At 60.0% G+C, this 11,359-nt stretch overlaps 2 protein-coding genes across 4 annotated transcripts; one reads left to right on the top strand and one right to left on the bottom strand.

The window, feature by feature from the left end:
* Positions 1–348: 348 nt before the first annotated feature.
* Positions 349–6,715, bottom strand: ACBD7 (acyl-CoA binding domain containing 7). Of its 2 annotated transcripts, none has more exons than XM_064166873.1 (4): positions 6,608–6,715; positions 880–997; positions 689–751; positions 349–605 (listed from the first exon to the last, which is right to left on the bottom strand). In XM_064166873.1, exons 1-4 carry the CDS (start codon positions 6,698–6,700, stop codon positions 532–534), a joined length of 348 nt encoding a protein of 115 aa, XP_064022943.1. In that variant the 5' UTR covers positions 6,701–6,715; the 3' UTR covers positions 349–531. The 2 variants fall into 2 exon arrangements, with proteins under 2 accessions (XP_064022943.1, XP_064022942.1); XM_064166872.1 differs by lacking the exon at positions 6,608–6,715 and adding an exon at positions 5,486–5,947.
* A 1,330-nt stretch (positions 6,716–8,045) lies between these two features.
* RPP38 (ribonuclease P/MRP subunit p38) lies at positions 8,046–10,353 on the top strand. Of its 2 annotated transcripts, none has more exons than XM_064166871.1 (2): positions 8,046–8,132; positions 9,338–10,353. In XM_064166871.1, exon 2 carries the CDS (start codon positions 9,364–9,366, stop codon positions 10,213–10,215), a length of 852 nt encoding a protein of 283 aa, XP_064022941.1. In that variant the 5' UTR covers positions 8,046–8,132; positions 9,338–9,363; the 3' UTR covers positions 10,216–10,353. The 2 variants fall into 2 exon arrangements, with proteins under 2 accessions (XP_064022941.1, XP_064022940.1); XM_064166870.1 differs by lacking the exon at positions 8,046–8,132 and adding an exon at positions 8,204–8,348.
* Positions 10,354–11,359: the final 1,006 nt, after the last annotated feature.

Genomic DNA, 11,359 nt, shown 5'->3' with positions numbered 1-11,359 from the left:
AGGCCCAGCTCAGAAGCCTGTCCCCAGCTTCCAAGCAGCTCCTTCCAGTACTGGAAGGCCACCAGAAGGTCTCCCTGGAGCCTTCTCCCTTCCCTGCCTAAGAGTTGCTCTGTTCCTGCTCTGGAAGCCTTTAAAAGGGGAAGGTTTTATCTCTGTGTAAAATAAGCAGTGGCAGCTTTGGGTCTGAAGAACAACAAAAATTATTTGCTGTTTCCCCCTCTCCTCCTCTTGCACAAACCCTTCCCCCCCTGTGCCACAACTCACAGCCAGATTATTTCCCTTGGGGAGCTTCTCTGTTTGCTAAGCAGAGCTGGGCCCCCACAAAAAGCCACAGTGCTTCCAGAAAGCTTGGCTAGCTTCAGGTTTATTCAGGGCAGGAGACAATCTAAGGATGGAGCCTGAGTGTGACTACCCCTTCCAGCCAGCTCTGTGCCAGGCTATGCAGGGAGGAGCTAGTGCTGGCCTGGGCTCCAGGGTTAGCTCGTTAGCAGCTCAGGAGGTGGGCATTAGTGGGGAATTCTGCCCAGGATTCTAGATCCCATATTTTTCTACCATTGCTTTTGCTTTGGAGATGTAGGCACTCATGGCATCTTCCTGGGACAGACCTGCAAAGGGAAGCAGGAGGCATTACCTTGGGCTGGCACCCTGCAGTCACCACTACCTACTGCCAAGGGACTTGCTGTGCCACCTTTCTTCTGGTTCCAGGCCTCCCATTTGGCTTTGCCTTTCACATCCAGCATGCCTGGGCACTCTGCCAAAGGAAGGGCAAAGGTCTGAGCACCCTGCAGCTGGGCACAAGGTTTGCTTGGTGCCAGCAAGCCACGGGAGGAGCCGTGAGGTGTGCAGGAGCAGGGACAGCGCCGGGGGTGGCTCCAATACCAATGTTAACATCTCCAACGGTGGCCTGCTTGTAGAACCCATACAGCTCCTTCAGCTCCTCGTCACTTGGCCTTGCTTTCAGCTTCTTTACATCTTCTGCAGCTCCCTCAAAGTCAGCCTGAAGGAGGAGAAAAGCAAGGGTGAGGTTTGCTCTGCAGGGCTGTGCTGGCAGCACCCAGCCCGGCAGGCACAGCAGTGGCATCAGAGACTCCCAGTTACTGCCCTGCTCAGCTGAGGCTCCCAGAGCAGCTTTGACCCCACCTCGAGGTTAGGCAGAGACCAGGCCTGCTTGGCAGCACTGCTGCAGCAAGTCAGGTTCCACATCTCACCCCGTGGAACCACCACAGCCTGCCCAGGGCCAGCCTATCTGCAGACATCCACACGAGCAGCCCCGATCCTCACTGCCACCCCGGGGGTGCTCCCTCAGCTCTGCACTCCAGCAGCAGGCTCTGGAGCCTTCTGGCCCTGACTGTGCGGCACTGAGTGGGGCAGCAGAGCTGGGGGTACCCTCTGAGGTGCACTGCCCACCTGCCCTTCAGTCCCATTTCTCTGCTGGCACTGCAGTAGGTGACAAACAGCTGGCACAGATACACAGACAAAGAGTGGCACTGCCAGGAGCACTCCCAATACCCAGAGCCCACCTACAGTGAGGTGTAAATTTACTCCTGGCACCAGCACACATCTCATGGGCACAGCCACTCCCCCCCACACCCCACCTCGGGACAGGCTCCAGCTCAGGCTCTGCAGCCCTGCTGCTTATCACAGAAGGGTCTGGTTTGGAAGGGACCTTCAGGGGTGGACCTGGATGATCTTTAAGGCCCCTCCCAACCCAAACCACCCTAGGATCTAGGATGTTCATTAGCTAGGTTCCAAACCTGGTCCACTTCAAGCACTGGAACTTGATCCTTTCATACAGAGCTACCACATCCCATTCTCAACCAAATGACTTCCAGACCAGAGCCTTGAATCCCAGCTTTGCAGCCCACCAAGTGGAACTGTGCCTGTGCAGCTTGCTCCTAACCAAACTAACTCTCAGTATCAACACAGCAGCACACAGCTGGCAGCCTGATGCCTTTGGTCTGATTTCTTTCAAGAGCAGCTTGACAGCAGCAGACTGTGGATGTCTTTGGAGTTTTTGAAGCGAGTGTTAAGGAACTCTGCCAGCCAAATAAAGGATTTTGTCTAGAATTAAAAGCCCAAAGCCCCCAAAAAACTTTACATGTGTTGAGATGAACCCAAACCCTCTGCTCCAGCCCATGCACAAGAGCTGAGCCAGCAGTGCTGAGGTGCCCCTCCCATCAGCTCTCCTCAGCAGGTTCTTCTGTTTCCCATGGACTCCCAAAGTGCAAGGGCCTGCAGCTGGGGCAGGTCAGCCCCAGCCTGGCTGCCAGGTGAGTTGGGAGCAGCTCTGCAGGAAGAGCCTTGGGGGTGCTGGGTGCTGAGCAGCTCCCCAGCAGCCAGCAGTGCCTCCTGCAGCCCAGCAGGCAGCCAAGTGCTGGCTGCAGCCAGAGCAGTGTGGGCAGAGGGCAGGAGAGGGGATTGTGCCCCTTGGCTTAGACCTCACCTCCAATCCTGCCTCCAGTGCTGCTGTCCCCAGCAGGAGAAGGACACAGAGCTGTGGAGTGAGGCCAGAGGAGGCCACAAAGGTGCTCCCAGGGCTGCAGCAGCTCTGCCCTGAGCACAGGCTGAGGAGCTGGGGGGGTGCAGCCTGCAGAGGAGAAGGCTCCAGGGGCACCTCAGAGCTGCTGCCAGTGCCTGAAGGCATCCTGCAGGAAGGCTGCAGAGGGACTTGTGCTGAGGGGCTCTGAGCCAGGCCAAGGGGAAGGGTTTGGAGCTGAGGCAGAAGTTGTTGAGTGTGGTGAGAGCCTGGCCCAGGCTGCCCAGGGAGGCTGTGGCTGCCTCCTGCCTGGAGGTGCTGCAGGCCAGGCTGGATGAGGCCCTGAGCAGCTGAGCCTAGCTGAGAGGTGTCCCTGGGCAGGGTGGGGAGGCTGGAGCAGAGGAGCTCCGAGCTGCCTTCCAGCCTGAGCCACCCTGTGGTTCTCTGGTTTACTCACAAATAACAATCATCCCTTCAGCAGGAACTGAAGTGGTTGTGAAAGCTGGTTTGAGTAACTGGATTGAGCCAGCCTGGATCAGGGCTACACCAAATGGATCATATGGGCCACAAAAGATGCTTTGCTTCTGCCTTGTGGGCAAAGGAAATGAAAATGTTTGCTCCTACAAAGTTCAAGGTCAGAATTAGTTCAGTGCCAGTTTCAGTCCCTGAAAGGTGAGCAAACTGCAGCAGAAGCTTTCCCAGCTCAGCAGAAAGAGAAGGCTTAAAGCATTTCCTAACACCTCCTGGCCCAGCTCAGGGTTAATGCTTTAGAGGCTGAGCTCTGGTTTAGCTCAAACCAAAAGCTTTACTCCGAGCTGCAGCTGAGTTTAAAAATAATAAATAATTGGTCTACACAACAGTAAGTGCTGGAGGGCAGAGGAGCACTGCAGTGCAGCAGCAGTGCCACAGCTGTGTGAGCAGAGCCAGCTCCTCTGGCTGCCAGTGCCACTCTCCTGCTCTCTGCCTGCAGGCTCCAGTACTCCACAGGCATGGATGGCAGCTGGCAGCCAAAGCAGAGTGGATAGGAAAGCTGCCTGCTGCTGCAGAAGTGTGCAGGATGCTGCAACATTCAGTTCCTGCTGACACCAAGCTGGGAGGCTTGGCTGAGACAGCTGCAGGCTGTGCTGCCATCCAGAGAGCCCTGGGCACAGAGCTGGGCACAGAAGAACCAAATGAGGTTCACAAGGACAAGTGCAGAGTCCTGCCCCTGGGGAGCAATAATAAACTGCAGCAGTCCAGGCTGGGAGGTGACTGCTGGAGAGCAGCCCCAGGGAGAGGGACCAGGGAGTGCTGGGGGAGAGCATCCCTGGCACAGCAATGTGCCCTGGGGGCTGAGAGGGCAATGGGGTGCTGGGGGGCATTGAGCAGAGTGTGCCCAGCAGATCCAGGGAGGTTCTCCTGCCCCTCTGCTCTGCCCTGCTGAGACCTCATCTTGATACTGCCTTCAGTTCTGGGCTCCTCAGCTTAAGAGGGACAGGAACTGCTGGAGAGGGCCCAGCAATGGGCTGTGAGGATGATGAGGGGACTGGAGCACTGCCTGGTGAGGAGAGGCTGAGGGCCCTGGGGCTGCTTAGTCTGGAGAAGAGAAGCCTGAGAGGGGATTGAATCAATGTCTATAACTATCTGAGGGCTGGGGGTCAGGAGGGGGGGACAGGCTCTGCTCACTGCTCCCTGGGATAGCACAAGGAGCAGTGGATGGAAGCTGCAGCACAGGAGGCTCCAGCTCAGCACAAGGGGGAACTTCTTGCCTGGAAGGGTCCCAGAGCCCTGGCACAGGCTGCCCAGAGAGGCTGTGGAGTCTCCTTCTCTGGAGCCTTTCCAGGCCTGTCTGGATGTGTTCCTGTGTGCCCTGTGCTAGATTGGATGGTCCTGCTCTGGCAGGGAGGTTGGACTCTGTGATCTCCTTGAGCCCGTTCCAACCCCTGACATCGGTGAGCCTGGGATTCCAGCACTGAGTTTTGTGAGTCACAGCAGACAGCAAGGAGCTGCTTGCCCCCCACGGCTCAGATAGTGATGAGATCCCCTCTGGGGCTGCTCTTCTCCAGACTCAACAGCCCCAGGGCTGTCAGCCTCTCCTCGCCAGGCAGAGGTTCCAGCCCTTCAGCATCCTCCCAGCCCAGGCTGCCGGTGACTGCTGGCTCAGCCCTCAGCTAACGCATCTCTTCTCTAGAGCCGGCTGAAGGCAGAGCAGGACAATCTCTCGCTTCAGCTCTCTGCCTGACAAAGCTGCTGTTATGCTGGGATTTGGCAGCTCGGCCCCACTGGAGAAAGAGTCCCCCCTCGTGCGTGCAGGACACCACAATGCACCCTCTGTGCCACTGCACAGCACTGCAGCTCAGGAGGGAGCTGCTGGCACTGCGCTGCCTGCATCTAGGTCAGAGCATTGTGCTGCTCCCTGCCCGCACAGCGCCACGGCCCGCGGGGGGTCAGCCTGGGCTGAAGGGCTGGGGGTGAAAGGGATAACCGAGAGCTCATGAGGAACAGCCTGAGCCAGCAGGGCACGGGCAAGGCAAGGGCAGCGCTCCGCGCTCTCTGCCAAGGCAGCAGCGAGGAACCATTTGGATCTGCAGTCCCGGCGAGAAGGCAGGAGCTGCCCTACCGAAACACAGCCCTGGGAACTCCCGCAGCTCCCGCAGGAGCTACCCACCCACGCCGCGGCAGAAGCTTCCCTCCTCCTCCCACACCTGATGTCACCTCAGGTCCCAGCCACGCTCCTACCTCTGCCTGCACGCCCAGTCCGGGCACACAGCAGGGGAAACCATTCGGGCGAGCTCTGCAGAGGCAAGCCTTCAGCAAACGACCCGAGCTAGCGGTAGTAGCTCCGAGCAAGCAGCAAGTCTCTCACCCTCGCTTGGAACAAGCAACGAGTTAAGCTCCAAAGCCTGCCGCAAACCTCCCCGCCAGAAGCAGACCTCGGGTCTGCAGCAGTACTCCCGCGGCACTGCACCGCAGCTCTGCTCCCCTCTCCTTTGCTCCTCTCCCTCTGCTCTCCGAGCAGCAGCTCCTTACCTGCAGGGTCATGACGCCGGAGGATGCGCAGGGACCGGCCTCACTCTCCTGCAGCGCGGCCGCGGCGCTTGCGCTAAGGGGCGGCAGCGGGGGCCGAGCTCCGCAGAGGGCGGGGGGCGGCAGCTGGGCAGGCAGCAGCGCTGGGCCGGCGGGAGGTGGCACCGGGCACACGCCGGTGCCGTCACAACGCCCGAGCTCATTTGCACACCCCTGAGGACGAGGCTGCCAGCCGAGCGGCCGAGGCACGGCAGCACTGCCAAGCCGTTTGCTCGGGGGCGTCCCGAGCGGGTCGGACCACAGCCGGCCCAGCTCCGGCTGCTGTGCCCTCACCTCCTCCAGCTGTAGCTGGAAAACAGAGAGTACCACAGCAGCGGCGCCGCACGCACGGAGCCCAACCCAAATCATCCGGGGAGCCTGCAAAACCCGCTGGGCGCTGCTCTGCTCCATGAAATACAGCCACCAAAACCAGTCTGAACGGAGCTGGCACCCAGCCTGCAGCCACCAAAACCAGTCTGAACGGAGCTGGCACCCAGCCTGCAGCCACCAAAACCAGTCTGAACGGAGCTGGCACCCAGCCTGCAGCCACCAAAACCAGTCTGAACGGAGCTGGCACCCAGCCTGCAGCCACCAAAACCAGTCTGAACGGAGCTGGCACCCAGCCTGCAGCCACCAAAACCAGTCTGAACGGAGCTGGCACCCAGCCTGCAGCCACCAAAACCAGTCTGAACGGAGCTGGCACCCAGCCTGCAGCCACCAAAACCAGTCTGAACGGAGCTGGCACCCAGCCTGCAGCCACCAAAACCAGTCTGAACGGAGCTGGCACCCAGCCTGCAGCCACCAAAACCAGTCTGAACGGAGCTGGCACCCAGCCTGCAGCCACCAAAACCAGTCTGAACGGAGCTGGCACCCAGCCTGCAGCCACCAAAACCATTCTGAACGGAGCTGGCACCCAGCCTGCAGCCACCAAAACCAGTCTGAACGGAGCTGGCACCCAGCCTGCAGCCACCAAAACCAGTCTGAACGGAGCTGGCACCCAGCCTGCAGCCACCAAAACCAGTCTGAACGGAGCTGGCACCTCGCCGGCAGCCAGCGGAGGGACAGGACAGGTCCATCCCCGCACACCTGCTCTGCCAGCTCAGACGATCTGTGTGCCTGCCCCCCCGCGTTCCTCACTGCTCCAGCACGGCTCAACGACGCTGAGATCTGCTCCAGCATTCCCAAGTCCACTGACTGCTACAAACCCACATTAAAGAGTGGCTCCCTTCTTCTTAAGGTCAGGTTAAGTTAACTTCAGCCTAAGTCAGGTTCAAACAATTAACTTCAGGTGAAGTCTAAGTTAAATTAACTAACTTCAGGTGAAGGCCAGGTCAAAGCTATAGAATCAGAGTGGCTTGAAAAGGACCTTCCAGATCATCCAGCCCCAACCCCCTGCCGCGGGCAGGGACAACTCCTGCAGCCCAGCTTGCTCCAAGCCTCATCCAGCTTGGCCTTTAGAACCTCCAGGGAGGAGGCATCCACAGCCTCCCTGGGCAGTCTGTGCCAGTGTCTGCCCAGCCTCACTGGCAAGGATTTCTTTATGGCAAATAGTTAGCTTCAGGTCAAGCCCAGGTTAGGTTAAGGCAGGCCCCAAATAGGACACAGGTAAATTTCAGTGAATAAAAGGAGATCTTAGAAAGAACAAAACCTAACAACCTGAGAGGCTGCAGAGGTGAATGCCCTTAGCTGAAGGCAGCTCAGTATCACAGAAGGGTTTAGTTTGGAAGGGACCTCAAAGCTCAGCCAGTTCCAGCCCCCTGCCACAGGCAAGGACACCTCCCATTAGAACAGGTCACTCAAGGCCTCATCCAACCTGGTCCTGAACACCTCCCTGGGCAGCCTGTGCCAGTGTCTCACCAACCTCACTGCAAAGAACCCTTTCCTAGCATCCAGTTTGAATCTCCCCCCTGCCACTTCAAACCCATTCCTCCTCATCCTCTCATTCCCAGACCTTGTCAATAGTCCCTCCCCAGCCCTCCTCTAGCCCCTTCAGATCCTGCAAGGCCACTCCAAGGTCTCCTCCAAGCCTTCTCCTCTCCAGGCTGCAGAGCCCCAACTCTCTCAGCCTGTCCTCACAGCAGAGCTGCTGCAGCCCTCTCAGCATCACCACAGCATCAGCCAGGTTGGCAGAGACCTCCAAGCTCACCCAGCCCTGGCCAACCAACCAGACCATGGCACTAAGTGCCCCAGCCAGGCTTGGCTTCAACACCTCCAGGCACAGCGACTCCACCACCTCCCTGGGCAGCCCATTCCAGTGCCAATCACTCTCTCTGCCAACAACTTCCTCGCCGGTGCCGAGACCGCGCTGCAGGCGCCCAAGCGCCGGACCCAGCACCCTGCCGCTGCCTGCCGCTGCCTGCCTCCTCCTGCCGCCATCCGCTCCGGACCCTGCCTGGGGCGGGACAAGGGGCAGAGACCACGCCCCCGGGGCGGGGCCGGCGTGCGCCGGACGCAGCGTGCGCCGGGGACCGCGCCGGGGACCGCGCCGGGGACCGCGCCGGGGACCGCGCCGGGGACCGCGCCGGGGACCGCGCCGGGGACCGCGCCGGGGACCGCGCCGGGGACCGCGCCGGGGACCGCGCCGGGGACCGCGCCGGGGACCGCGCCGGGGGTAGGGCTGGCTCGGCGGCGGTGGCTCGGGCTCTGCTGCGGCCTGGCGGGCGAAGGAGCGGCGGAGGCCGCGGCAGCGGCGAGGCGACGAGCAGAGTCCTGCCGCAGGGCCCCGCTCGGCGCGGCCTAGCACCAGCCGCGCTTCTCCAGCGGCAGCCGGCGGAAGGCCTCCGCGGAGCGCTCCGGAGGGAGCTTTCGGGCAGCGGCTTCTGGCGGGGTGAGGGCGGGCGGCGTTTCCCGGGCTCCCTTCCGCAGGAAGCGAGGCGCCGGGGCCCTGCTACCCGCCGGAGCGGCTCGGCCTGGTTCGCTTTTCCGTGCCGCATGCGATTTAGCGCCGCGGCGCCGCCGGGAGCCGAGCCCTGCCTCCGGGCCAGCGCTGCCGCTTCGCTCGCTTCGCACGCACCAGGCTGTTAGTTGCTGGCTTTGTAAGAGGTCACCAGAGCATCCCTAACTGAGGGCTTTATAAACCAGAACCCTGAGCTGCAGACCCAGCAGAGCCAGGGAGGGTCTCGTGAGAAGGGCATGGGGTGACAGGACGAGGGGGGATGGCATCAGACTGGAGGCAGCAGGGTTGAGACGAGCCGTGAGGAAGCGACTCCTGCCCCCGAGGGTGGTGAGGCTCTGGAGCAGATTGTCCAGAGAAGCTGAGAAGGCTCCATGCCTGGAGGTGTTGCAGGCTGGATGAGGCCCTGAGCAAGCTGTGCTGGTGGGAGCTGTCCCTGCCCATGGCAGGGGGCTGGATGGTTTCTAAGATCTCTTTCAACCCAAACCGTTCCAGCATTCTGTATTTCTAACTCCGTCTCATCAAAGATTTCAGCCTCGAGCAGATGAGGCTGGCAAACTGCTACCTTTTGAAGCTCTAAAGGCTGCCACTCAAGAGCTGTGCACAAATCCTGTCCCTGTGCCTGCCTGAGCAAGCAGGAGAGAGAAACGTCCTGGGTCTGCCTGCTGTGGAACCCAAGCTGCTCTTGCCCTGCAGTCTGTGCAGCTGCGAGGCCTGAGCTGCTCTTGCCCTGCAGTCTGTGCAGCAGTGAAGGTGCAACTGATTCAATGAGGAGCTGGGGAAGAGTATCCCAAGCAGGAGCCTGGGGACTGCCTGTGCTACCAGGCCTGCACCCACACCTCCATGTCTCCACTGGTACTCAGGTGGTAGTGCCCACAGAGGAGGGCAGGGTCTGAACTCACCTTTGTCTCTCTCCCCCACAGCTGGGGTGGCAGAGGTGCCGCCCAGGATGGCTGCAGTGGAGAAGGGGAGAGCAGTGCTGCGCAAGGAGAAGAAAGCGAGTGTGAAGACCTGCCTGGACAACCCCTTCGTGTTGCAGTGGAAGCCCATCGATGGGGAGGACATGAGGTTCATCCTGCACACCTTGGAAGAAAGGATCAAACACATTGGGCTGAAAAAGGTTGAGACTCCAAGAAGGAAAAAACATTCCCCTGGCAAAAGCCAAGCGGAAGGACACTGCGATGCCAGCGGCGCCGAGCAGCCTGGGGAGGAGGCACCAGGCAGCCGCAGGCAGGCAGCAGGATGGACAGACATAGGCATCAGGAGGCAGCTTGCTATTGGAGTGAACGAAGTGACAAAGGCCCTGGAAAGGAACCAGCTGCTCCTGCTGCTGGTGTGCAAGTCTGCCAGCCCTGCCCTGCTGACAACCCACCTGATCCAGCTGAGCGCCAGCCGTGCCACGCCGGCCGGCCAGGTGCCACGGCTCAGCCAGACCCTGGCACCGCTGCTCGGCTTGGCCTCCACCCTGGCACTGGGCTTTAAGAAGCAGGCCGATGCCTTCAGTGAGGCAGTGGAAGCAATCATCCCCAGGATCCCAGCGCTGGAGGTGCCCTGGTTCCAGGGCACAAGTCAGGAGCCCCTGGCTCAGCTGCAGTCTGACTCCTCTGAGGACGAGGAGCCCAAGCAGCTGGCAGCAGCATCGGGGGATGAGCTTCCCAGCCAGAAGAGGAAGCACACAGCAAGCCTGCAGCCTCAGCTTGCACACGTGGTTCTGCAGCCTCTGAAAATCCAGAAGCTTGTCCCAAACCCGAACAGGGTCAAGAAGCCTCCCCGCAGGAGGAAAAAAGCTTCCTTGGCGTAGCAGAGGTCAGTTCACCTCAGACTGACCTCTGGAAGCAGCACAAACTGCAGCTCTGCCTGAGCTGCTTTCTTGGCTGCTCCAGTATGAGGTGAACCTCAGGTTGTGTTCAGCTGAGCTCCAATAAAGAATCTTGCCCAAGCTTGGCTGCCAGTCTTTAGCTGGGGATAAACATTTCACCTGCAGTTGGAGACCAGAGTTGCAGTGGGGTATGAAGGTGCCAGAAGATAAGCACAGCTTTGGGGTGAATGCAAAGCATTAAACTAATTGTGGGGTTTCACAGAGATCAGAGTCAGATCTTCAGATAACTCAGAAAATTCTTCAGCTAAATCTAAAAACCCCAAAAATTCAGTACCAGAGGTTTGTGGAGGTGAAGGTCTGCACTGGGCTGCTAAGCCCTGTGAGGCTGGCTCGGTGCTTAGCTCCAGCAGCACAGACAGACCTGCCCCTGGAGCTGGCAGCCTGCTCTGCTGAACAAGAACCTCCTCCACTGTGCAGTCAGCAGCTGGCACCAGCTGCCAAGGCAGCCAGCAGCAATGGGGCACTGCCATTCAAAGCCCAGCCCCTGGGCAGAGCCTGAGGCTCAGCTTTGGAGGGGACTTCAGTGCAGCAAGCACCTCTCAGGCACTCTGCTGCCTGCCCAGGCCTCCAGCTCCCCAAGGCTGTCCCCCCCCACCCCACCAGGAGGAAGCTGCTCTGGGAAGGGAACTGCTGCTGTTCCAGAGGACAGCTGGGGAAGGCTTCACTGGAGTGAGCATTTGTGACCCTGGCTGTTAGGCTTGGAGGAGTCTTACCTGGTCTACAGCAAGCCTGAGCTTTGCAAAGAGCCTCTCCTGCAGAGCTGCTGGCACAGCCTTGGGCTGAGGCCCTGCTCAGGAAGCCAGAGCAGGCTGCCACGAGTGACAGCTTCCAGGGCCGCCACCTCTTGCTGTGGACAGCTCCAATCCTGACCAAGCACAACTGCACCGTCAGACGTCTGAGATCTCCTCCGAGGGCCTTTTAATCTCGCCAGGTCCCGAGCTGGTGCACAGCCAGGGGTCAAAGCAGCTTCAACCTCCTCCTGTATTGGTGGGAGGTAAAAAGCTTTAATCACAGAGCTATCAGCAGGGAGGGAGAGGGCTGATCGATGGCTCCAGGGCAGGATCCT

The sequence above is a fragment of the Pogoniulus pusillus genome, chromosome 28, assembly GCF_015220805.1.
Source record: "Pogoniulus pusillus isolate bPogPus1 chromosome 28, bPogPus1.pri, whole genome shotgun sequence".
In the NCBI taxonomy this organism is placed as follows: Eukaryota; Metazoa; Chordata; class Aves; order Piciformes; family Lybiidae; genus Pogoniulus; species Pogoniulus pusillus.
The sequence above is the reverse complement of the archived record's forward strand: the minus strand, read 5'-3'. Positions and strand labels throughout refer to the sequence as shown.